Source organism: Lemur catta, chromosome 6, assembly GCF_020740605.2.
Source record: "Lemur catta isolate mLemCat1 chromosome 6, mLemCat1.pri, whole genome shotgun sequence".
In the NCBI taxonomy this organism is placed as follows: domain Eukaryota; kingdom Metazoa; phylum Chordata; class Mammalia; order Primates; family Lemuridae; genus Lemur; species Lemur catta.
In genome coordinates, this window is record NC_059133.1 from 97311493 (window position 1) to 97335774 (window position 24282).

General features: G+C 40.3%; 1 protein-coding gene across 7 annotated transcripts in view; it reads right to left on the reverse strand.

The window, feature by feature from the left end:
• Positions 1-3822: 3822 nt before the first annotated feature.
• The window catches only part of BCL2L13 (BCL2 like 13), an 85754-nt gene continuing 65294 nt past the window's right edge, over positions 3823-24282 (reverse strand). For 5 of the 7 annotated variants that reach the window (XM_045554624.1, XM_045554628.1, XM_045554626.1 and 2 more), the window contains 3 exons: positions 23076-23219; positions 17994-18146; positions 3823-6192 (listed from right to left, as the gene is read on the reverse strand). In XM_045554624.1, coding sequence (XP_045410580.1) covers positions 5392-6192; positions 17994-18146; positions 23076-23219 — 1098 coding nt within the window. In that variant the 3' untranslated portion in view covers positions 3823-5391. Of the gene's footprint in view, positions 6193-9197; positions 9586-17993; positions 18147-23075; positions 23220-24282 lie in introns of those variants that run through there. The other 2 variants (XM_045554630.1, XM_045554625.1) reach the window with 2 other exon arrangements.

A 24282-nucleotide genomic window follows, 5' to 3' on the forward strand; every position in this document is an offset into this window, starting at 1 on the left:
CGCACCTCTTAGGAGCCTCAAGGCTGCCTTAAAGGATGACACGGCACCAGAGCCTGGTTTTATTTTCCAACAACTTTATTAAGCAGTGCTGAGAACTAGCATAGGGAGTGTCCTTTGAGTGTTATGATCTGGTTGTCAGAACCTGGAGTCAAATAGGTATGTATTTACAAAGACTACATGATTTATTTCCGAAAAAAATCCCACCTAAGCCCAGGGCAGAAGGTTACCATAGGAATGAGTCCGTCGATTATCTTCTAATCTCATTTGCAACCTCCAGTGTGTTCTTCCCAACACTTTGCTTCTGACAGAAAGCATAGTCCATGGATTTGAATTTTTTGTTCCTTTCTCCTGATGAAGGGCAAATGGGCCAGAAGGCAGGCAGGATAATCCACAGTAAAGAACTGAGCAGCCCTGAGCTGTGGCAGGGAGCAAGCACTAGTGGAACTGAATGCAGGAGGAAACACATGCTGCTTAAGCAAAATGCTAATTACCAAGTTACCATTTAATTCCAGCATTTTTCAGATGATAGCATTAGAACCGACAGTAAACTGAGCTTAAGGAATGAGGCACGAAGAGGCACTTTTAATCTGAAAGAAAGAAATGGAAGGCTACCATAGCAGGAAAAATACAAGACTAGGAAAAAGTAAGTTCTGTCCTTTCCTTTGGTGCTGGCCAAGGACCCACCCACATAAGGGAAACCTCATGGTTTCTCTTGCTGGAAACCATCAGGAACAAACCGAGTCATTCCAGACTCTAACCAGGAACTGTACTTGAACGTCCTTTTCCTGGTGAAAGGCAACAAACTAGTAATCTTAACACGTCAAACCTTTTGTTCGAACCAGAGCATTCATTAACCAGTTTCTTTGAGTGGTGCAAAGAACACTAACTAAAGTGAGCAATATCACTATGACAGTTCCGCTTAGGAGAGGTGAGAACAAGGTAAGAATCATCCTGAGCCAGCTGCTACCTCTGACTTATGACAAGGCCTTGCAGGTATCCCTGAGAACAGTTCCAACCTGAGCTCACAGCGAAGCAGCTGTCTGGCGGGGGGTCTGTAAACACGAGCGCGGAGGGCCCGGATGGTTTGAATGCATGGGAACGTGGCAAGCAGGCTGGAGTTAAACAGTCTTGAAAGGGAAGACTGGATATATTCGTATTTTAGGAACATGATAGTTTCCAGCTCTCCATGGAGCTCTGTTTATATTATGAAGTAACTATAAAATAGTGACTGAATTCCGCTGTTTTGTGCCACAGAACTGGTATTCTATGGCCAAGGTTATAGTCAGCTTGGCATTGTGCTGTGGAGGTTTTCACCGGGAAGTCCTCTGTCGGCCTGAGCAAGCTGTCCTGGGGCTGTGCCTGGTCCGCCCTCCGAGTCCGTGGCCTCTGTGCGTGTCTGTCGCAAGGCCAAGCAACGCCTGCGTATTGCCCACTTCACCCTCCAGCCCACCTGACAGACAAAAGGAAACAAACTAAGAAGAAAGAAAAATGCATCATGGCGCTGTCTTCGCCTGTCCCTTTTAGCACGTGGTGATAATTCCTGTGTCAGGCTGCCTAAGCTTGTTTACGAGACAGCAGTGACGCTTGCCAATTCTGTAACAACGAGGCATCTCATTCACTATCTAAAGGGAAAACATCTGGTACCATTAGAAGTTGAAAACAGTCCTGCACATAACCTTCGCTCTGCCTAGCCTGTACGGTACCTTTCTAGAAATTAGACAGCAAACAGGCTCCCCTTGTCCCAGGGCTCACGGTGTGCTAGGCAAAGCACAGGCTGGACATCAGAAGTCATCCCGTCCGCCCTCGTGCAGGAAGCAACTGACAACCGCACAGCCCCTGCCAATACTGCTTTGCAGGGTCACAAAAATGGTAAAACCCAGAAAAAGTACTAGACTTGGAGTCAGAAAAATTCAAACCATTGCCTTCTCTTATACTAGAAGACTTTAGAAAAGTTACTAAACTCTGATTAGGTGCCCTCAATTTGTGAATGGGAATAAAAGGAATAGCTCTTAGAAGTGTGACAGTGAGAGGGCATATTGTAAGTGCTCAACTAATATTTGCTAACATAATCACCCACACAAAGTTCTTAAGGATATTCTAATATGGAAAAAAACATACACCCTAAACTAAACTGATCGCACAGTTGGGAGGTTACCACTAACAGCAGGTCTTGGTCCTCCAGAGAAGAGGAAGCATTTTTCTGGTATCAGGTGTGTTGCTCAGACTTTAAATGAGGCAGTGCTTGGGAGGGAGTCAGTTCAGAGGCTCTAAGTTGTCTCTATCAGTGATCAGACAGCCTACAAGCCCCTCTCGATGAACAGGATTTCCACCTCAAATTCTTGGGAAGGTAAGTTTGTATGAAAAGACATAAGAAATTAAGAGAAAGGAAAGAAGAAAAAAATTTCTTAGCTATAAAACCTTTTATTTCTATAAAACATCTCAAAATAATTCAGAAATTCAAATGTGAAACTTGGACGTCTGTCCACGTCTCATGCTTTTAGGGAAGAAGGCAAGGAGCAGGCATCACTTTCCTGTCATCAGAGGAATCCGCACAAAGGCTGAAGGTATCAGCGGTGGCTGCGGTTCCAACAACCGTGTCTCTGGGCTCCCTGTTCACTCCCCCAGGACAGAGCTAGGTCAGTAGTGGCTGCGTTTGACAAGAGACGGTACAGAAACACAGGCAAGAGGTTTCAAGGATGCCTCTGGGTGGGGAACAGGTGAACCAGTTCCAACAGCTGCATTTCTTTATCTAGAATGTTCTCTAGAGGGCAACGATGATGAGAGTCCCCTAAGGCACACTATAGGTACTGAATTCTGTAGACCCAGAATTATCACTTTAATACAGACGGATAAACTGGCATTCCTTAATTCTGGCTTTTTTTCCTCCTCAACAAACCTTCACTGGCCTTTTGCCAAGTAGTCAGAAAGCATGACCTCCAATCCATCAGCTGAGAAGAGTTCCAAGGACTAACAAAAGCTTTCCCTCTTCCTTAAACAAGCTGGATTTATTCTGAATCTTCCCTTTACCTTAGACGGTATGTCAGTCACGGGGCAGGAAGGAACAGCCTCCTGTCGTCAGCTCCCCAAAAAAGAGGGCAGGGAATTTGAGAAATAATTTTTAAAGTGTAATAGCTAAGAGTAGGGGCCCCTGTAAGCAGCAGTCCTTGTTAGGGCTGTCCCCCCACAGCCAGAGGCAGAGGACAAGGACGTGAAGAACAGGGACTCATCCTGTCACTCAGGAACTAACAAAGATTCACTCTAGAGAAAGCCAATAGTAAAGAACAGCTAGTTGCCATTACCTAGCAAAACACAATTGGCCAAATCACCTTGGGTTAATGTTCAACAGGTGGGGAAATAAAGCAGCAATAGCCACTCCATATCACACTTCTTCCTGCTCCTTCCTCTTGTGGGGAATAAACCCACATATCCTGAGCCCCAGATCTTTGAACAGCTCAGAAATGAACCTGGCTGCATTAGTGCTTAAATGTACCCAGCCAATGGGTGTGAGGATCCAAAGTTTAAGTGTTAACACAGGAAGAAAAATATTTTATTATAAGACAACAACAAAAATTCAAGATAAACTCACTAGTTTTCTCTGCTCTTAGCCTATGCAAACACATCAATTTGAATCCAGAATGATCCAGTGCAGCTGCCAGAGCCCAAGCAGAAACCCTCCATCGCACCCTCACCTCCGGCTGCGCTGATCGAGCTGCACCCAGAGCCTCGCACACCACCCCTCGCTGGGCACCACAACTCAGAACACAAAGACACGCGGCCCGACGAAGCTATAAAAGACACACAAACATACTCTCAGACCTTTTCTTGACCAACTTTTAAATAGTATTGCTTTAGGGAGAAGACTTTATTTTAAAAAATAAATTTCAAAAAGAAAGCACATTTAAAACATCAGGTTTTAGTGATCAGGGTAGGTAAAGTATTTTTATTATAAACTTCAGGATCTAAAAAGTAATTTGTTACATTTACTAAGGTAAATCTGAGATGACTTTTTTTTATCAAGCATGTGTGCCCTGCACAGTGACGCCATACCCTCAGGCATGGAATGACTCGGTTCCATCCCTTCCTTAGAAGTGCGATCAGCCAGATTAAAGAAAATTATGCTGCTCCTCAGCTAGCATATACTGATTAGGATCATTTTGGTTTATTACTCAGGCATCTGGGCTGTGAAGGGTTTAGGCAGAGATGCCTCCATTCTTGAACTCTGAAAGCCAAACTAGAAACTCAAGGGTAGCCTGTTCTCTTTTCAGTGATATTTAGAAGACTTTCTCCATTTAATAAGAGTTATGATCCAACTGGTTCTGTAAGCCCAAGCATGAAAATCTTTACCTTGTGGCAAGAGACCCACAGAACTGGTGAGTAGTAAGACTGAGGTCAGATACTGGAAAAAATCACACTAGCCCAGAGTTATAGACAGTGACCGTTCAGGAACAGAGATGCTGCTGGCAGTAACCGCAGCTTAGTGGGGCGACTGCTGACAAAAAGGGCTGGAAGAGACCCCAGTAGGTCATCTAGGCCATCCTCCTGCCTCTACACGAGACGAATGCCTCTCTACCAGAGTTACTTACAGTTGCACTCGCAGGAAGGGGACCCTAGGTCTCTTTTATGTTATATTTATTTATTTTTGTAAAGATTCCTAAAGGCAGCATCTTTACAAAGTGGAGCTCCAGGGACTTGATAGGTCTGAGCAGAAGTACAGAGCGAGCCCTCTCCTGGGGGATCTCGGCAGGAACCCGGGAGAAGAGGACAGTGCGGTCCCTGAGAGGCAGCTGAGGCGTGCGGGGCAAGCACCCTCACACTCCGTGACAGGGTGGCTGCGGCACAGCCTGTTCAGCAGGAAGATGAAGTGTTGGGGTGAAGAGCCAACAAGTCAGCAGCGAGCCCCTTTGCCTGGGAATTTCTATCCCCAATTTTCCTAAATTAACCCTCCCCCTCAAAAGCAGTGGCCCTCAACGGGATGATTTTGTCGCAGGGGACATTTGGCAATGTCTGGAGACATTTCTGGTTGTCATCACTGGGAGTGGGGTGGGTAGAGGCCAGGGATGTCACTGAACACCCTACAATACGCAGGACAGCCTCCTACAACAAAGAGTGATGGAAGTGTCAACCACGCGAGGCTGAGAAACCCTGTTCTGGAGGGAGTATTTATTGTAAGATTGCCAATCTAGCGTGAGCCAAGGCCCTTGGGACTGAGACGACCATGAACGCCCTGTCCTCAAGCCCTACTGCGTGATCAAGCCGCTGCCGTGTTGAGAAGTCCCCAGTTATCCCAGAGTGTTCCACAAATGTCCCATCAGCTGCTACCGGTTCAATTTCCAGCCAATACAATTAAAATCTCAGATTCTTTTGTCTTCTTCCTCTTCTGAAAAAAATCTGCTATTTCTTTCTCAGAGCCAGCGCTACCCCAACTGCCACTGCCAGGATGGCGACGGCGGCGGCCCCTCCAAACAGCAGTATAGACTTGCCCTCTGACAAGGGCATGGCCTTTGCTTTCCCAGCAGGGGAGGGCTCTTCTGCAAGCCCCTCTCTCCTCCCAGCTGGCTCCTCCTCGCGCAGCAGCGCTGTCGCGGGTTCCAGCGTAGGGATCGCCGCGGCCTCCACGTCAACAGGTTCCGCTGTTGCTGCTCTCACCTCTCCCTCATCCAGTTCCACAAACAGAGACGTGGCAGGGCTGGCTTTCCCACCTGCAATCACTTCTGCGCCGGGCTCCCCTGTCTCCAGCAAGGACGTGGCAGTGGCGTGTGGAAGCAAGGGTGCTGGCGCTTCGGGGGGCGCCTCCTGCAGCCCCCGGGCAGGCAGGCCCACGGAGGCCACAGCAGCCTCTTCCATGCCCTCGGGAACTTCTTCTTTCTCCACGTGCACGATGTCAGAATTAGAAGAGTTGTTCTCACTCTTCTCTCCAGCGCTATCTAAGCTTTTCACTTCTTCAGGATCCATTGCAATCTGCTGCCAGGATTCGGGACCTAGAGACACCGGCAGGCTTTCTGTGTGCCAGCTCTGGCTTGCCGACAGCGAGACGGGCAGGCTCTCCGACTGCCAGGAGGTGGTCACAGTCGGAGACTCTGGAGGACTGACCTGTCCAGAGTTGTCACTGGGCAGGATATAAATGTCATTGCTATCTTCTGCGATGACTCCAGGGTACTCCTCCTCCTCTGACTCCAGATTAAAGACAGTGCCCTAGAAAAGGAGGAGGAGAGTCAATATAAAGAATGGCAAATATTTAAAAAATAAATGTCAATCTGGAAAAAAATTCTTTCCTAAACTGAAGTTCTAGGAATTAATACATTGTTTAAACCTACATAGTTTCTGAATTGAATGCATTTACTTATAGGCCAATGAAGAATTTTTGACAGTCCTCTGACCGGTTTTCCTGAAACTAAAAAATCAAAAGTTAATTTATATTCAATGTAATTCAGACACAGGTTGAGCGTCCTCCCATCCAGTACTAACCAGGCCCGACGCTGCTCAGCTTCCGAGATCAGACGAGATCGGGCGCGTTCAGGGTGGTGGTGTAGCTGTAGATAGGTTGAGCATCTTTATTTTTTTTATTTTATTTTATTTTATTTTTTTATTTTTTATTTTTTTTTGACACAGAGTCTCGCTCTGTTGCCCGGGCTAGAGTGAGTGCCGTGGCATCAGCCTGGCTCACAGCAACCTCAGACTCCTGGGCTTAAGCGATCCTACTGCCTCAGCCTCCCGAGTAGCTGGGACTACAGGCATGCGCCACCATGCCCGGCTAATTTTTATGTATATATATTTTAGTTGGCCAGATAATTTCTTTCTATTTTTAGTAGAGACGGGGTCTCGCTCTTGCTCAGGCTGGTCTCGAACTCCTGAGCTCAAGCAATCCAACCACCTCGGCCTCCCAGAGTGCTAGGATTACAGGCGTGAGCCACTGCGCCCGGCCTGGTACTTCTTTTTATGGCTAACTAGTATTTCATGGCATGGATATACCACATTTTGCTTGTTAGTTCATCAGTTGGATTGTTTCTACCTTTTAGGATAGTGAATAGTGCTGCTATGAATGTCCATGTACAAGTTTTTGTTTGAACTTCTGTTTTCAATTCTTTTGACTATATTAATATATACCTACGAGTGAAACTGCTGGATCATATGATAATTCTGTGCCAAACTATTTTCCTAAAAATATAGAAAATATTTCCAAAGCTATTTTTCAAAAAGCAACCTGCCAAACTATTTACCAAAGTGACTGCACCTCTTTATATTCCTACCAGCAAAGTACATGGGTTCTAAATTTACCACATCTGTTCGAACGCTTGTTTTTGTCTGGGTTTTATTATTATTATTATTACCATCCTAGTGGTCTAAGTAGAATCTTACTGTGGCTTTGATTTGCGTTTCCCTAATGACCAATGATGCTGAACACCTTTACATGTGCTCACTGGACATTTGCGTGTCTTCTCTGGAACACTGTCTATTCAAATCCTTTGCCCATTTTTAAATTGGGTTGTCTTTTTATTGTTGAATTGTAAGAGTTTTCTCTTTTATTTTTAAACAAGACTGTTACACAGTTGGCTATTAAAATAACCAATTGTGGTAGGGGTGGGGTGCTTGTAATTAGGTGGAACCTGAAGTAAACGGGGATAAACAAGGTGTCCTGAAAAGTAGTTCTATGAGAGTGACTAATAGTCTATGCTAATTAATGTTTTTAATCTTTAAAAATATCTTTGCCATTAGTGCCATTCCTCATATGGATTCCTTTCCTAGACTTCGAACTCCACAAGACTAAAAGAGACCTTCACAGCTATAATCTTATGGGATTTCATCTCTTTCAAATTCTCATTATGTTTTCATCAGTGTAACAGTAACATAAAACCATTCAGCACTTCTGGGCCCATCATCAATAATGAATGCCAGCAAAGAGTGCCTTCACAACAAAATGCAGCACACAAGACTGTACACCCATCAAGAGCAAAGTTCACCGCATACAGAGAGCCAGAGATAATGCTTGTTCTACTGAAGAATATAAACTAAAAGTACCAATTCTACATCATTTCTGTCGTACCCCATACCTCACTGGTCCCTGGTCTTTTGGGCACCAGGGACTGGTTTCACGGAAGACAATTTTCCACAGACCGGGGGGTGGGGGTTGGGGGGCATGGTTTCAGGATGGTTCCAGCACATTACGTTTATTGTGCAGTCAAACCTGTCTGCTAATGATAATCTGTATTTGTAGCCGCTCCCCAGTGCTAGCATCACGGCCCCAGCTCCGCCTCCGACCCTCAGGCATTAGACTCTCATAAGAAGCACAACCTAGATCCCTCACATGCGCAGTTTACAGTAGGGTTTGCCATCCTGTGAGAATCTAATGCCTCTGCTGATCTGTCAGGAGGCGGGGCTTATGCGATGATGCGAGCAATGGGGAGTGGCTGTAAATACAGATGCAGCTTCACTCGCTGGCCAGCAAGCAGGTCACCTCCTGCTGCTCAGACCATTTCCTAACAGGCCACGGACCAGCAGCAGTCTGCAGCCTGGGGGTTGCGGACTGCAGCCATACCTAATAATTTTCAATTTTAGCTAGCATCTATCTTACCATCTTTCCTTCCCTCTATTTGATTAAGTACCAAATATATTTCAATATATTTATGCCTAAATGTATCTTAATATATCCAAATACATCTCTTCCTCTTCTCTCAACATTTTCTGCTATTATTCTAATATAAGCGATCACTATCTTTCATCAGAAGTAACACAAAGACTCCTAAATGTCTGCAATCCAACTTGGAGATGGAGAGCGCCTTTTCACCAGTCAGCTAAGCCAAGAATCTGGCGGCCATACTGGATTTCTCCTATTCCTGAGGTAGTTGCTTCTGTAGGTGCTAGTAATAAAATAATCTCTGGGCTGGGTGTGGTGACTTATGCCTACTATCACAGCACTTTGGGAGGCTGAGTCAGGAGGATCAATTGAGGCCAAGAGTTCGAGACCTCGTCTCTACAAAAAAAATCTTTTTTTAAAAATTAGCACGGTGGTGTAGTCCAGTAGTCCCAGCTACTCTGGAGGTTGAGGCAGGAAGATCACTTGAGCCCAGGAGTTCAAGGCTGCAGTGAGCTATGATCATGCCACTGCACTGCAGCCTGGGTGACAGAGTGAGACCCTGTCTCTATTAAAAAAAAAATAAAAGAAAAAAAAAATAAAAGAAAAAAAAACTCTGCCTTCAAAGAGTTTAAAATATAGTTTAAAATCTGGTAAAAGAGACAAACACAGGGTACTCTGACAACACAAAGGAGAATACTTATCTGGAGATTCATGGAAGGCTTCCTGGAAGAGAGTACAACAAAGCTGGATCTTAAAGAATGAGTAAGAACTAACAGATCAAAGAAAGATGACAAAGATGCTCCAGGCAGCAGGAAGAGCATTTTGTGGTGCTGGAAGATATCGCAGTATATGCAGGCTGCCAGCTCTTCAGTGTTCCAAAGCACAAGGCAGGGAGTGAGGACAGATGAAGCCGCGGAAGCAGAGATCAGGATGATGTCAACGCACGGAAAGGAAAATATCAATGTCTATCTGGATATAAAACATTGCCTCTATCTTTGTCAGACTCAACAACACTGAGGGGAAAAGACAAGATTTTAGTTTATTGAGAAATGAATTAACTTCCTGCCTCCCTGTATGGAAACTCTTATATACCATCAATAATTCAGAGCAGAAAAAATGAACCTAAGGCACCATCTGGCCATTAGGTACAGGCTCAGTTTGAATTTTATAAAAGAGTAGTCCTACATCTGAAATCTATTTCTAATTATCTGACTCCTTCATTTAAAAAGCAATAGGGCAAAGTCATACAATATTTAGAATAATACATTATCCCTTCTTGAGCACATTAATGTTTTCCTAGGAAACCAAATATAAATTTTTAAAAGGTTACAGCACTGTGAAGAATATTAGAGGAGGTAAAGCCAATCTTTCCTCTCTATTCCTGGAGCCATCATTTAGCCCACATTTGGCTTAATCATGTACTAGGTGTTCCACATAAGAGGGAAGGGTTATCTAGGCAAGTACACAAGTGCTGTACTAAATTCCCAAGCCCTGTTTCCTTATTCATGTAGATGCTGATGTTCTTAACATTTTGGGGAGCAGAAAATGTTTGCAAACATGATGAAAGGTGTGAGATCACTCCCTTAAAATTGTACATTTTTTTGCCAAGTGTGATGGCTCACACCTGTAATCCCAGCACTTTAGGAGGCTGAGGCAGGAGGATCACTTGAGGCCAGGAGTTCAAGACCATCCTGGACAACATAGCTTCTCTACAAAAATAAAAAATTAGCTGGGCATGGTGGCATGTGCACACAGTCCTAGCTGCTTGGGAGGCTGAGGCAGGAGGACCACTTGAGCCCAGGAGTTCAAGGCTGCAGTGAACTATGGTCACTGCACTCTAACCTGGGTGACACGGTGAGACACTGTCTCTTTAAAAAAAAAAAAGTGTACATTCGTACAAAGCAGCATATCATTTTAAGGGATATTCAGGCTCTCTGAAGCATATCCATGGACCCCAATTTAACACCCCTGATCTGGCTCTATCAGGGTCTGGCTTAAATTCCATCCTTTCTGTACCCCTATATCCAAACCCCCTCTTATTTCTCCTGAACTCCTAGATAGTTCTGAGTCTGGGCCACACAAAGTATTGTAATGATATATTTTGTACTACACTTCAGAATATTTTTACATGTACCAGTCATCTCCCCAACTAGATTATAAATCCTTCAAGGGGAGAAAACATGCCTTAAACGTCTTTGTTATTCCCCAAGTAATGCCTAACATATACCAAACAAACGGTGATGCTCACCGTTTGGCTGACAGGAAAATTGGTCCCATCTCTGATACAAAAGAAGCCCTGAATGTTAGCTATTTGGATTTCCTCGGGGACTGTTAAGTACTGCTCTTTATTCTTCTCTGTATTTCCACATATGGACTGCACCTGCGTTTCTGCTGTCTAAGTTCACATAGCACTGGTGCTGAAGCCACACTGTCCCATCCACCCAGAATGCTCTCCCCTCAATCCCGCCCGCCTGAATGCTTCTCATTACTTCTAAACTCAGAGGACTTATCTGTTACTCTCTGCTGTAAAACATACAGTACATAGCGTGTATCTGCCTTATTTCCCTAACTATAAACTTCTGGAGACTAAGAGTATATTTTTGTAACATTTTTGTTGATGGTTTCTTTTCTCAGCCCCACTCCCCCATGTGCCTCACAGGATTTCATGCATATTTATTCCATTAATATGATTATATAATTAGCATAATTATATTAATAAAATAATTAATCTTAAAGTCTTTGGGAAGTTAGACAAGTTGGTCTAGGCCTTGAATCTGGAGTCTGTTCCGCTGGAAGAGCCCTCACTTCTCTTTCTGCACGACTGCTGCCTTGGAACCACCAACCCACATGGACGGAACATTCCTTCTGTGCAACATAATATGTCCCCCTATCTGCTGCTCTAGACCTGCCAATCTCTCTGAAGAGGAAATACATCTGTCTTCCAGCTTCGACTATACACAAGGAAGAAAGACACTCAGTGGAGGTCTGAACAGGGCTAAGTCATTTCAGAACTGCCTTTTCATAAGTAAAACTCAGTTTAGGATGTATCATAAATAGCTCAAACACAAAAGATTCAGAACATAATAAATACCTTCTATGTGCTAGCAGAAGTCTCCTGTTATTCCGAGTCATGGTCCCTCCAAGCTACCTAAGTTGGATTCCAAAACTCATTTAATTAGTCCTTTCTGCTTTTCAACACAAGTCAAGATGTGACTATATGCCTTTAAAGAAGCCTTTCCTGATTAAGCCCTACACTACTGCACAACTATTTCTTTTCTTTGTACAGATGGCCTCTGACTTATGATTTTTTGATTTTATCACAAGTTTATCAAGGTATTAAATGCATTTTCAATTTACCATATTTTTGACTTGTGATTGAGTTTATTGGATGTCCCCCATCATAAATTGAAGAGCATCTGTATTCCACAATACCTATTAAAAAATCTGTACTTCCATGGTGGCTTTCTTGATATTAGTTTAGTTTTAACAACTAAATAATTGACTCCTTTATGTTCAGGGTGTGTTTAACTATTAAATATATAATCAGCAATATAATAAATTCATAGTCGTATTGCTATGTTGAAGAGAGAATTTAAGATTATAATCTCTGTTTTAAGGAGTCTGAAATCTAGCTGGGGAGGTTATCTAACACAGAAGTTCTCAAACTCTGTGCCTAAAGTCACCTGTGGAACTTTTAAGAATTCCTAGGCTAAAGTTGCAACCCATAACAATTAAATTAGAATCTTTAATAAAGGTAGGACCCAGACATTATATCTTGCTAAATGTAAAAGGGTAAATTGCTATCATCAATTTACCTTTTCTCTATCATATCCAAAGCCCAGACATACTCTAACACAATGAACAGAGGCAAAATGACTTAGACTTTTCAGTGATTGTAAGGTAAATCATTTCATTCACTGAATACTTAAAATCACTTCAGTAATAACCCAAGCTGTGCTCATTCTTGGTAAGTCATCAATAATGAAGAATCACCATGAATGAAAACAGTTACTATTTACTCGGAACCATTTCTATAACTTTGTTGAAAGACTGGAGGTCCACGAGTGAGGAAAACCCAGTCACCAAAGCCAGATCAATAGTTAAGCTAGGCCAGACACTGTAGCTCATGCCTGTAATCCTAGCACTCTGGGAGGCTGAGGGAGGATCGTTTGAGGTCAGGAGTTCGAAACCAGCCTGAGCAAGGGCAAGACTCCATCTCTACTATAAATAGAAAAAATTAACCAGACATGATGGCATGTGCCTATAGTCTCAGCTACTCAGGAGGCTGAGGCAGGAGAATTGCTCAAGCCCAGGAGTTTGAGGTTGCAGTGAGCTAGGGTGACACCATGGCATTCTAGCCCAGGGCGACAGAGACTTTATCTCAAAAAACAAAACAAAACAAAACAAACAAATAACAACAAAAAAAAAACCAGTTAAGCTAGATTTTCCTGTAAAGTTATATTTACCCACCTTTTGCCAGAACACAATTCTAATGAGTCACGCAGATCCTCCACCCCCTGTTAAAAAGGGATTTCTCTGTGTCACATGATTTATACACTCCAAGGATTATCTGTTCACTAAATCATCTCTTCAAGGAACTCCATTTTGTAAGCATCAGAAAGAAAGGTTCAAATACAGAATAATAATTTTACAAGGAAGAAGAAAAAGGTAGTAAAGAACAGTAGTAGCACAAAATTCCTATTTGTCCTTCATGAACTTTAGTACACTTCTCTTACTTATTTGCTCTCTCAAAATCTCCAAATGAGCAACTAATAATACGGCTTAGCAGCTATAGGATCCTCCACCCTCAAACCTCTGCAATGTGGCTAAAACGAAAGGTAATGAGGCATTGCTGAAGATTAAAATTTTTTCATTACTGAAACTGTGGATATTTCCAAACTGGGCTAAGTCTTGTTAAGTGAAAAAGTTGGGAAAGTTAACAGAAATATGATACTGAATAAGTCAATCATAGTCTAACATCCCAAGAAACACATAAGATCACACTCTTTTGTCAAATAATTTGCATTTCAGAGTTACATAAAATAGTCAAAGAATATCAGTTACCTCACTACAAGTGACTTAAAACAGTGTATTCTTGTTAGTCTTTCATTTAATTTTTTTGACACAGAGTCTCCTTCTGTCTCCTGGGCTAGAGTGAAGTGGCTGCATCATACTCCTGGGCTCAAGCAATTCTCCTGCCTCAGCCTCCTAAGTGGCTGAGACTACAGGCATGTGCCACCATGCCTGGCTAATTTTTTCTATGTTTAGTAAAGACCGGGTCTCGCTCTTGCTCAGCCTGGTCTCGAACTCCTGGCCTCAAGTAATCCTCCTACCTTGGCCTCCCAGAGTGCCAGGAGTACAGGTATGAACCACTGTACCCTGCCAGTCTTTCATTTAAATTTAAAAATTTTCATCAAAAAAATTAAAAGCACTTAAAAAATGTTATTAAACCCCTACCTCCTAAGTTATTTGGTATGTTCTTTATTCTTTTTTTAAATATGTTCTTTATTCTTATTTTTCTTTTTTTTTTTTTTGAGACAGAGTCTCACTTTGTTGCCCGGGCTAGAGTGCCGTGGCATCAGTCTAGCTCACAGCAACCTCCAACTCCTGGGCTCAAGCAGTCCTTTCTGCTTCAGCCTCCCGAGTAGCTGGGACTACAGGCATGCATCACCATGCCCGGCTGATTTTTTTTTTTTTTTCTATACATTTTTAGTTGTCTAGCTAATTTCTTTCTATTTTTTTTAGTAGAGACGGTGTCTTGCTCTTGTCAGGCTGGTTTCGAACTCCTGAGTTCAAACGATCCACCTGCCTCCGCCTCCCAGAGTGCTAGGATTACAGGCGTGAGCCACCGGGCCGGCCCTTTATTCTTAATCTTGGAATCACATCTGCTCTCACTTTCCGTTCACACTCTACAAGTTTTATAATCTGTTTTTATGCCATGTCAAAAGATGTAGCCTTGCCTTATAATTGCACAGCTCTTCAAATAGAAGGCTTATCAAGGGTCAGAGAGGTCCCAAGTGCTCACAGACAGGAATTCTCAACAAGTTACTTACCTAAACTTCTAAAAACAGAACCTCTAATAGCAAGAACTGATTAAAAAAGCAAAAGCAGAAACAAAATAAAAAAAGAGCCATAACAAAATAGGTAAGAATTTTAATTCTCAGAAAAGAGACTTTTGGGGCTCTAAGCCAAGATAAGTGAAACAGAAATTTCAAAAGTTCCATCATGAAGAAATAAGGGGCCGGGCGCGGTGGCTCACACCTGCAATCCTAGCCCTCTGGGAGGCCGAGGCGGGTGGATCGCTCAAGGTCAGGAGTTTGAGACCAGCATGAGCAAGACCCCGTCTCTACTAAAAATAGAAATAAAAATTATCTGGACAACTAAAAATATATAAAGAAAAAATTAGCCGGGCATGGTGGCGCATGTCTGTAGTCCCAGCTACTCGGGAGGCTGAGGCAGAAGGATTGCTTAAACCCAGGAGTTTGAGGTTGCTGTGAGCTAGGCTGACGCCACGGCACTCACTCTAGCCCGGGCAACAAAGTGAGACTCTGTCTCAAAAAAAAAAAAAAAAAAAGAAATAAGGGAAAAGTTAACAAACTGACACCAAATTTAGCACAAAATAACTTTTCCCCTTATTTTTAACAGCTCAAAGCTAACAAAAGATTGAAGAACATTCTTTGTTCCACAACTAGAGGACCTTTTCATCTCATCTAAAACACGAGATCAACAAATTTGTCAAGGCCAGGTGCAGTGGCTCATGCCTGTACTCCTAGCACTCTGGGAGGCCGAGGCGGGAGGATCCCTTGAGCTCAGGAGTTCGAGACCAGCCTGAGCAAGAGTGAGACCCCTGCCTCTACTAAAAATAGAAAAATTAGCCAGGCGAGGTGGCGAGCACCTGTAGTCCCAGCTACTTGGGAGGCTGAGGCAGGAGGATCACTTGAGCCCAGGAGTTTGAGGTTGCTGTGAGCTATGCTGACGCCACAGCACTCCAGCTGGCAATGGAACAAGACTGTCTCAAAAAATAAAAACAAAACAACAACGAAAAATACAAGTTTGTCAAATTACAACTTTGGAATAATATATTGTTTAATAGCCATTTCAAATTAAATACCTTTTTTTTCTTGTCATGGCCTCCCTACCTTATAATTTATTTCTTTATTTAGGACATGTGAAATTTTAATGAAGATTCACCAAACATTTTGTGCTCTTATGTAAGAAGTCTGAAGGAAAGAACAGATGACTATTGGAAGAAGGTTTCACTCCTGGGGACTGATTCATATAATGCAAAAATATAAAAATAGCAGCCTTTCTCTTAACAATTACTGGTATTAATAAGGAATAGGCTTTCACTAAAAGAAAAAGAGCTGATCTGGGTAATAGAATACCTAAAACTTAGCATATTAGAAAAATAACATCTACAGGTAGTCTTAGCACCATCCTGACAATCTAAATCGTTAACACAAAATATTTGTACTGCTGGGAATATCCATCTCTTTGGCCCCAGTAATATTAAAAAACACAAAGGAGTAACTTCAAGGGCTCAAAAACATAAAAGTATTTGGGACCAAACATCAGAGTTTAAATGTACACAAAGAATTAAAGAACTATACCTTTCTTTTTTTTTTTTTTTTAAATAAATGAAGTCCACAGAGCTTTAATAACTTACCCAAGCTCCCTTAGCTTGCTATGAAGAACTGGACAGCAGTAACAACAGGTAACCCTAATATAACTCTTACCATGTGCCCTTCTGAAGACTTTAACTCATCTATTTAAACCTCACCACAATGCTATAAGACGTTTATTATTATTTCCATTTTATAGACAAGGAAACTGAAGCAACTAAAGAGGATACATAATTTTCCCAATGTCATGAAGCTGGGATTCAAGCCTAGCCATTTCACCTCCAGGGCTCATGCCCAACTCTTAGGCTGAAGTCTCCTGCTTCCCATTCTGGTGCTTTTCCAACCGTATCATAGTGCCTTCTAAGTTACAGACAGAAGGACATAGAACAAGTCATTCTTGATGTTTTCTTCAAGCAAACACACAAAGATACATGCACAACACTCTTCAATTAAAAAGGGAAGTAGATGACCTTGAGTATATGAGGGGGTACTATACTTCACTCCTGATACATTTTGGTTTCCATTTTTGCTTTGAGCTCTAGGTTTTCTAATTTTGGAAGGTGAAGCTTTGGACCCTCCCATCTGTGATCCCTTTCTAAGTGAAGAGAGACAGGCTGGGTTTTGCTGTTCTTGTTATTCCAAAAGCCCTGGCTTGGGGCCTGTGTTCACACTGGCTCTCAGTCTGGTCAAATGCAATGTTTTTGAGAGATGGGGACCTAATTATTGCCAGAGTAGCAGCCAGGGCAGGAAAGAGTGTGAATTAAGTACTCAACCTAAAGGAAACATGATTTCTTTAAAAAAAGAAAAAACAAAAAGGAAGTGGAGAAGAAATAGATATGGAGATAAAGGAAATATATTAAAATAAATATAAAATATAACTTTGCTTTGGTGGTAGGAACTAAATAAAAAACAGCTTGGCAATCATTCAAGAACCATTTCAAAAATACATTACTAGCTACTGCTCAATGCATTGACTGCATTTTGTTGTTCTGTTCTTTTTTGGTTCACATCAGTTATAAATTATTCTGCCACCTCAAGCAGTATTTCACCTTCTGAGTCAGAGCCGCTAAGCTGAGCACCTACGGACTTAACTTTTCCATCTGAAGATGCTTTGGCAAAATTCTAGAGCCCAGCTACAATGCTAGACTCATCTACGGAAGGACTCATTCCCTGAAGCTATGCCAACAACCCCTTACCATTGCTTCTCAGACTTTATATAATACCTATCTCTCAAGTAGTCATCTTACAAAATGGAAACAGATAACTGCTTTTCTCCAAACAGGACACTAACAACCAAATGCCTCTTAGAAAACTATTAACCTAAAATAGGAAAATGGAGAGTATGAAAGAAATTACAAAAGTAATTTTCCACCCAACATGAAGACCAAGACCCACAAAAAATACAGAAGACAACACAGTAAACATTCATACCCACAGGTATAACAGAATTCACAAAACAGGACTTACTCTTACTGCACTAAATTGATTTTAGCTGCAACCCACTTCATTGATTTCAGATCACCTGCGTGTCACCTTCCACAGTATGAAAACTCTCCTAAAAAATTCTTAACCTGAAAATTTCCAAGAGATAAATGCACAAAAAGCTTTTCTAGGTTTGCTATTCTTAAAATAGAAATGAAAAGCTTCATGTCAAAGAGGAGAACGACAGACTAATTTTATTCAAAATACTTAAATATTATGACAGCCAGATGACATTTCCCCCAATAATCTGTTATGTAACTTAAAATTAAACATCTTTCATAGTAAGTTTAGTACATGACAATGGAGAAAAACCTTACCACAGTGGACTTGCATTGCCCTTTGCCGGAGACAGACTTACTTCTAACGCAGCAATGCAATCCCGGGAAATGAAAGAGTGAGAAAGAGGAGGGAGGAAGCAAGGATGAGTCAGGAGAATCACAGCACACCAGCCAGTCTGTGCCCTCACTGGGCTGCAGGGCAAATAAAAGTCAGAGTCAACACTCAAGGGAAGCTTCAGTCAGACTTAAGGAAAAAAAGGCACTCTTCAGCAACACATCTGAAAACCTGATCTTTGTAAAAATGTACTTTCACATCATTATCTTGTGACATAGAAAAGCTATTCTTCCCTTTTTGTAGTTGATAAAACTGAGGCTCAGAGAAGTTAAATAAATTCCTCCCAAAACGTAGGGCTAGTATTTGGCAGAACTGAGGCCAGAAATAGATCTTGTGATTTCCAATCCTGTTCTCAACTCACAGTTCTCTGGCTAAAAAGGCAGAGAATAAAAAAATAAGGTAGAAAGAGAAAACTAATAATAGAAAAAACAAACAAAAATCCCTATAATTCTAATGGCAATATAAATAGTAATAGAGAAGTTACACTCCAGTTCTAGTTCTAAAAATCTAATTGCTAATTATAGTTAAGATGTATCTTCCTAATTGAATCTATATTTCTAATTATACATCAATTATTGCCTTCTTTTGCCTTTTCATTGCACTTTGAACATCTCACAGCATGTAACATACTATACATAGTTATTTATGTCTCCTCAACCATATCTAAGTTCAAAAGTAGGGCCTATTTTTATTCAACGTTCATATACTTAGAACTTTGCATGGTGTCTAGCATGGTACATGCAATCAATTAAGGTTTGTTGTATACTGAAAATTAATCTATGAAGGGCTTAAATAGCATTCTAGATATTAACTCATCTTCAGAAAATTCTTGTAAAATGTGCAGGGTACTATTAAAGTGATTTCAATAGTAAACTAGAGTTTATAAATAATCTGAAGAATATGCAGGAAAATTATTCATCCTAAAGCCATGTAGTTAGATAATAATGAACACTACTACGCCATTCTGCTTCTTAAGGAAAATCAACAGAAAGAGCATGAGTTGGTGCTACCTGTGATTGCTGTTCTACAGAACAGGAGATGTGTCTATTCCATTTCAAATGGCATAGAGAAATATGTTTTACCCTTGTGTGACAGTGAAGATGAGTAATTATGCATGCTCAGAAGTATGCCAAGAATCTTTCCATCTAAGGTATAAAAGTTATAACTATATGACCTAAGTCCAAGTTTGAATAATGCTGGTGACTGAAGTAACTAGGAACAAAATAATATAGATCTGTGTTTTTAAAAAAAAACCCTAGGTTTGACGTCATTTTGAATTTAAAGTGGTTATGTTACATCTAAACTTCAATAAGTTGCACTGTAGGATGCTTAAGGGAAAAATAATAAACATCAATAACTGCTTTTCTCAATATCATTACAAAGGAAAAACACCCCAATGTACTAAGAAGAAAACAATCACAAAACAGGTCATAGAAGAAGCAAAACTATCTGTAGAACTCCAAAAAGCGTCTGTCTTAGCCATTTCTGTTAATAATACAGATAGAATACTATTTTTCTTTTGCAAATCAATATGCCCAAAGCCTGCCTGTCCTATCCAACTATGTGCTCTTGTTCCATTCATCCCACAGACCAAGGCTGCCTGCTCCTCCTCCTCTTCTGCAGGTGTTCAAAACTAGCTGCACTTTGAGAGCTAGGGAATTTGTTGTACCCTGATGCTGTGTTCAAGTGCCTAAAGACAGACCCATTCCCTGTGGAAATCATACTATGGACTTTACATAACAGACATGCAATAACACGCAATCAAACCAAATGATTCTCTCCTGGAACGCTTTTAAGAGCTGTCAGTGCAATGTCTAAAACAAAGTACCTTAAAGATGATTCATGTTGACAGCTTGTATCAACGGATACATTTTCACCAATGAGCCAAAAAAAGCAGTATTTTTTGGTTTTAAACATAAACAAATGTTGAGCTTAGATCTAAAAATGTGAAATACAGATTGGGCATTCAAATTTAGAGATAAAATACTCGTGAACTAGTTATCCATGTAGTAACTCTTCTTTTAGCACAGGTATTTGAGTTGAATACAATATTTACTTTCCCTGTAACAAACTGCAATCACCAAACTGTGATGCAGCACATCATAATAAAACTGAAATCAAGAAGGGAATACATAATATTCCTTGCATTTTTCTTCTTCTTTTGTTGTAAAGTTCCACATAGGCTAAGTGGAAATTAATCTGGGGTGTCTCCTGGCTCTCTCACAAACCATACACTACACTGGCCAAAATTTTTTAAAAGCTACTAAAGTAGAAAGAAAACAACAATAACAATAAATTGTCACAGTATTCATTTTTAAGAACAGCTTTAAAATATTTTTATTTTCCTAAGACAGATGCTCAGCATTTCTTTCAAAAACACCAAGCATCTAACCCTAATACAGGCCATATTAGCATTAATATTAATTAAATTTCTGCTTTTTAAAATTAACTCAAAGCCTCAGATACATAGTTGTTAAAAAGCAATAATGTGCCCTATGTTTTATGGGAAGTACTCTCACTACAAAATCACTAACTGTTGGATAAATTACAACAAACATAGCTTAACAAACATTTCTAGAATCAAAGAAAGAGGCTGGGTGCAGTGGCTCACACCTGTAATCCTAGCACTTGGGGAGGCTGAAGCAGGAGGATCACTTGAGGCCAGGAGTTTGAAACTAGCCTGGTCAACATAGCAACACCCTGTCTCTATGAAGATTTCTTTAAAAATTAGCTGGGTGTGTTGGCATGAACCTGTAGTCCCAGCTACTAGGGCAACTGAAGTAGGATCACTTGAGCCCAGGAGTTAGAGGTTGCAATGAGCATGATGATACCACTGTACTCTAGCCCAGGTAACAGAGCAAGACACTATCTCAATCAATCAATCAATCAAATATGAAAGAACTACTAAAGAATTACTACAAAGAAAAAAATTCAATAGAGAAGTGGGCAAATGACATGAACCCATGGTATTTCACAGACAAAGAAATATAAATGGCTCATAAACATAAAAAGAAGCTAAAGCTCCTTAGTGCTCACAGAAATGCAAATTAAATCCACAATGAATTATCAATTTATACCCAGAAGTAATGAAAAATGAATAAGTCTCTAAATACTCACAAAGTGGTATCCTGGATTAGATCCTGAAAGAGAAAAATTACTGGAAAATGGGTGAAATCCATATAAAGCCTGCAGTTTAGTTAATTTAATGTACAAATATTAATCTCTTGGTTTTGACAAAGGTATGGTTATGTAAGACGTCAACACTAGGAGCAATTGGGTGAAAAGTATATGAGAGCTCTTGGTTTTATCTTTGTAACTATTTTGTAAATCCAAAATTATTTCAAAATAAACTTATTTTAATAAATGATTTAAAAATTAATACTTACAATACTAACCATTGAGGAAGATGTAGAACAACAAAAACTCATATTGTTTACAGACTATAAACTGGAAAACCACTCTGGAAAACACTTTGGCATTATTCAATAAATTAGAACATACCCTTTTTTTTTTTTTTTTTTTTTTTTGAGACAGAGTCTCGTCTCGCTCTGTCGCCCCAGGTGGAGTGCAGTGGAGTCATCATAGGTCACTGCAACCCCACACTTCTAGGCTCAAGTGATCCTCCTGCCTCAGCCTCCTGAGTAGCTGGGACTACAGGCATGCGCCACCACGAAGCCCAGCTAATTTTTCTATTTTTAGTACAGACAGGGTCTTACTCTTGCTCAGGCTGGTCTCAAACTCCTGACCTCAAGCGATCCTCCTGCCTCAGCCTCCTAAAGTGCTAGGATTACAGGTGTGGGCCACTGCGCCCAGCCTAGAACATATCTGTATTCTATGACCCCAAAATTCTATTCCCAAGTGTAAATCCACAGAAACTCTTGAATATATGTGTAAGAATGTTTATAACAGTGATGTTTGTAATAGCAAAAAGGTGGAATTGTCCACTGACAAGATTATAGATAGGTAAACTGCGGTATATTTACACAATGAAATATCAAATGCCACCCAATGAATCAACTTAGGGCACGCATGCATTCTCAATGGGGACGCTATCAAGGGTGAAAAGTGAGCCAAAGAGACGGGGGAAATCTTAGATATTATAATGGTGTGTGGCCCTCTGAATGGCCACAGTACATAAACAAACATATTAAAAATTTCATAGGGGGAGGAAGGAGATGACTAGGGGATAAAAAAATGTCTAGTAAGTATCAGCAGAGTGATACTGAAAAGAAGGTTGAAAAAAAATGACAAAGGTGAATCTCAAACACATAACATTGAGTGAAAAAAGCAAGTTACAGAAGACAAATAGTGTGACACTATTTACCTAAAGTTCAAAATATACAAATAATATACTGTCTAAGAATATATACATATGTAGTCAAACTATGATTTTAAAAAATTCAGAATTGAAATTACCCCTGTGAAGTGGATAGAAGCATGCATAAATCTAGGAGGAAAAAAAAGGAGATTCAAAAGTACTAGGTATGGTCTTTCCTTAGACTGGGAAAGCAGATATATAGGTGTTCATTTTATTATTCCTCATCCCTTAGTTATTTATATATTTTTATTTTTTTTACTTTTTAATTATTATGGGTACATAAGAATTGTGTATCTCATATTTTTGATAGTATAGAATGTTTCATAATTAAGAACTATTTAAAAGTACTACATATCAATTTACTATAAGTAAACTCTTAACTTTACTTAAACTGTATTAGCAGTCTTTCCATTAATCATCATCCAATACTTTTATTAGTATAAAAACCTAGGCTGTTAAAAACAACAAAAGACTTAGCCAGGTGCAATACCACACACCTGTACTCTCAGCTACTAAGGAGGCTGAGGCAGGAGGATGGCCTGAGCCCAGAAGTTTGAGGCTGTAAGTGTGCCATGATTGTGCCTATGAATAGCCACTGCACTCCAGTCTGGGCAACAAAAACAACAACAACAAACAACAGCCTACTTATTTTTTAGAGAAAAGATTTTTAATACATAATGGCTCATACCCAGCCGCCTTGCTGAATGATGTACTCTGCCGCGTGGTCCTCCAGGAATGTCACACCAAACTGCAGCAGGGCACTCAAAGGCTCTTGACCACTTCTTGTCAACTCCAGAAGCATTTGTCGTAGCAAAACCAGAGGCACCAAAATCTTCAATGCATGGATGAGAGAATAAAAAAACCAAACTGAAATTCTTATAATGCATTTTATATGTTCAACTGCTACAAAATTATACTCAGATATACACTATGGCATTTCATTTTCATTATAAAAAAGGAAATAAAATGCCAACTCCTATTAGGATTTTTCTGAATATTGCATGTAGGTTTTATAAATAGGGTGGTAGAAATAGTTATTGAAAATTGGGCATGTATGTGTGAAATAATGTATATATAAGGAAATTCACTGAAGGATTATTTATAATAGCAAAAAGCTAGAAACAACCCAATGAGGATCAGTTAAATAAATTTTAGTTAGCTAGTGAAATACGTAGCTGTTAAAAAGAATTAGATTATTCACTACCCAATCACCAAGATTTACTTTAAGTGAAAAAAAGCAAGATACAGGAGAGCATGTACAGTATGGTACCATTTATGTAAAAAAAATACACGTGTATATATTAGTATAATCCTATAATATCTCTGGAAAAATACACAAGAAATTAGTAATAATGGTTGCCTAAGAGGAGGGGAACTAGGTGACTAGCAACAAGAGAGAAAACTGTTATTTTTCAAAGCATATCTTTCTGTACTTGTTGCATTTTGTACCATGTGCTTTTATTATCTACATGAAAATAAGACCTTTTTAAAATTATGAGCTATCTTGTAAAGGTCATCAAAAGTCAAATATAAAAGACACATTATAACCTATACCTAATAACCCTGTGGCTGAATATTTAAGTCATCAAAATTTACAACAGAAACTAAGTAGAGTCCTTTGCCTTCCTTAAAAAAAATTACATATTACATATTGAAAAAAACTAAGTGTTCCAGCTATCCATCTGCAAGCAATCTCTTTTGTCTAAAACATCAAGAGGTCTCCACATGACTGGAAAAGGAATGCAGAAGGAAATGAAACCAATTCCAATTCCTTGTTATTGGATTGCCAAGGAAATAACTGAGGATGACAAAATATTTCTGCACAAGAGAACAAACAAAAAAACAATGAGTTTGTATTTCATACTAATATTCTTTGGCTTTTAAGTAAAAGCAGC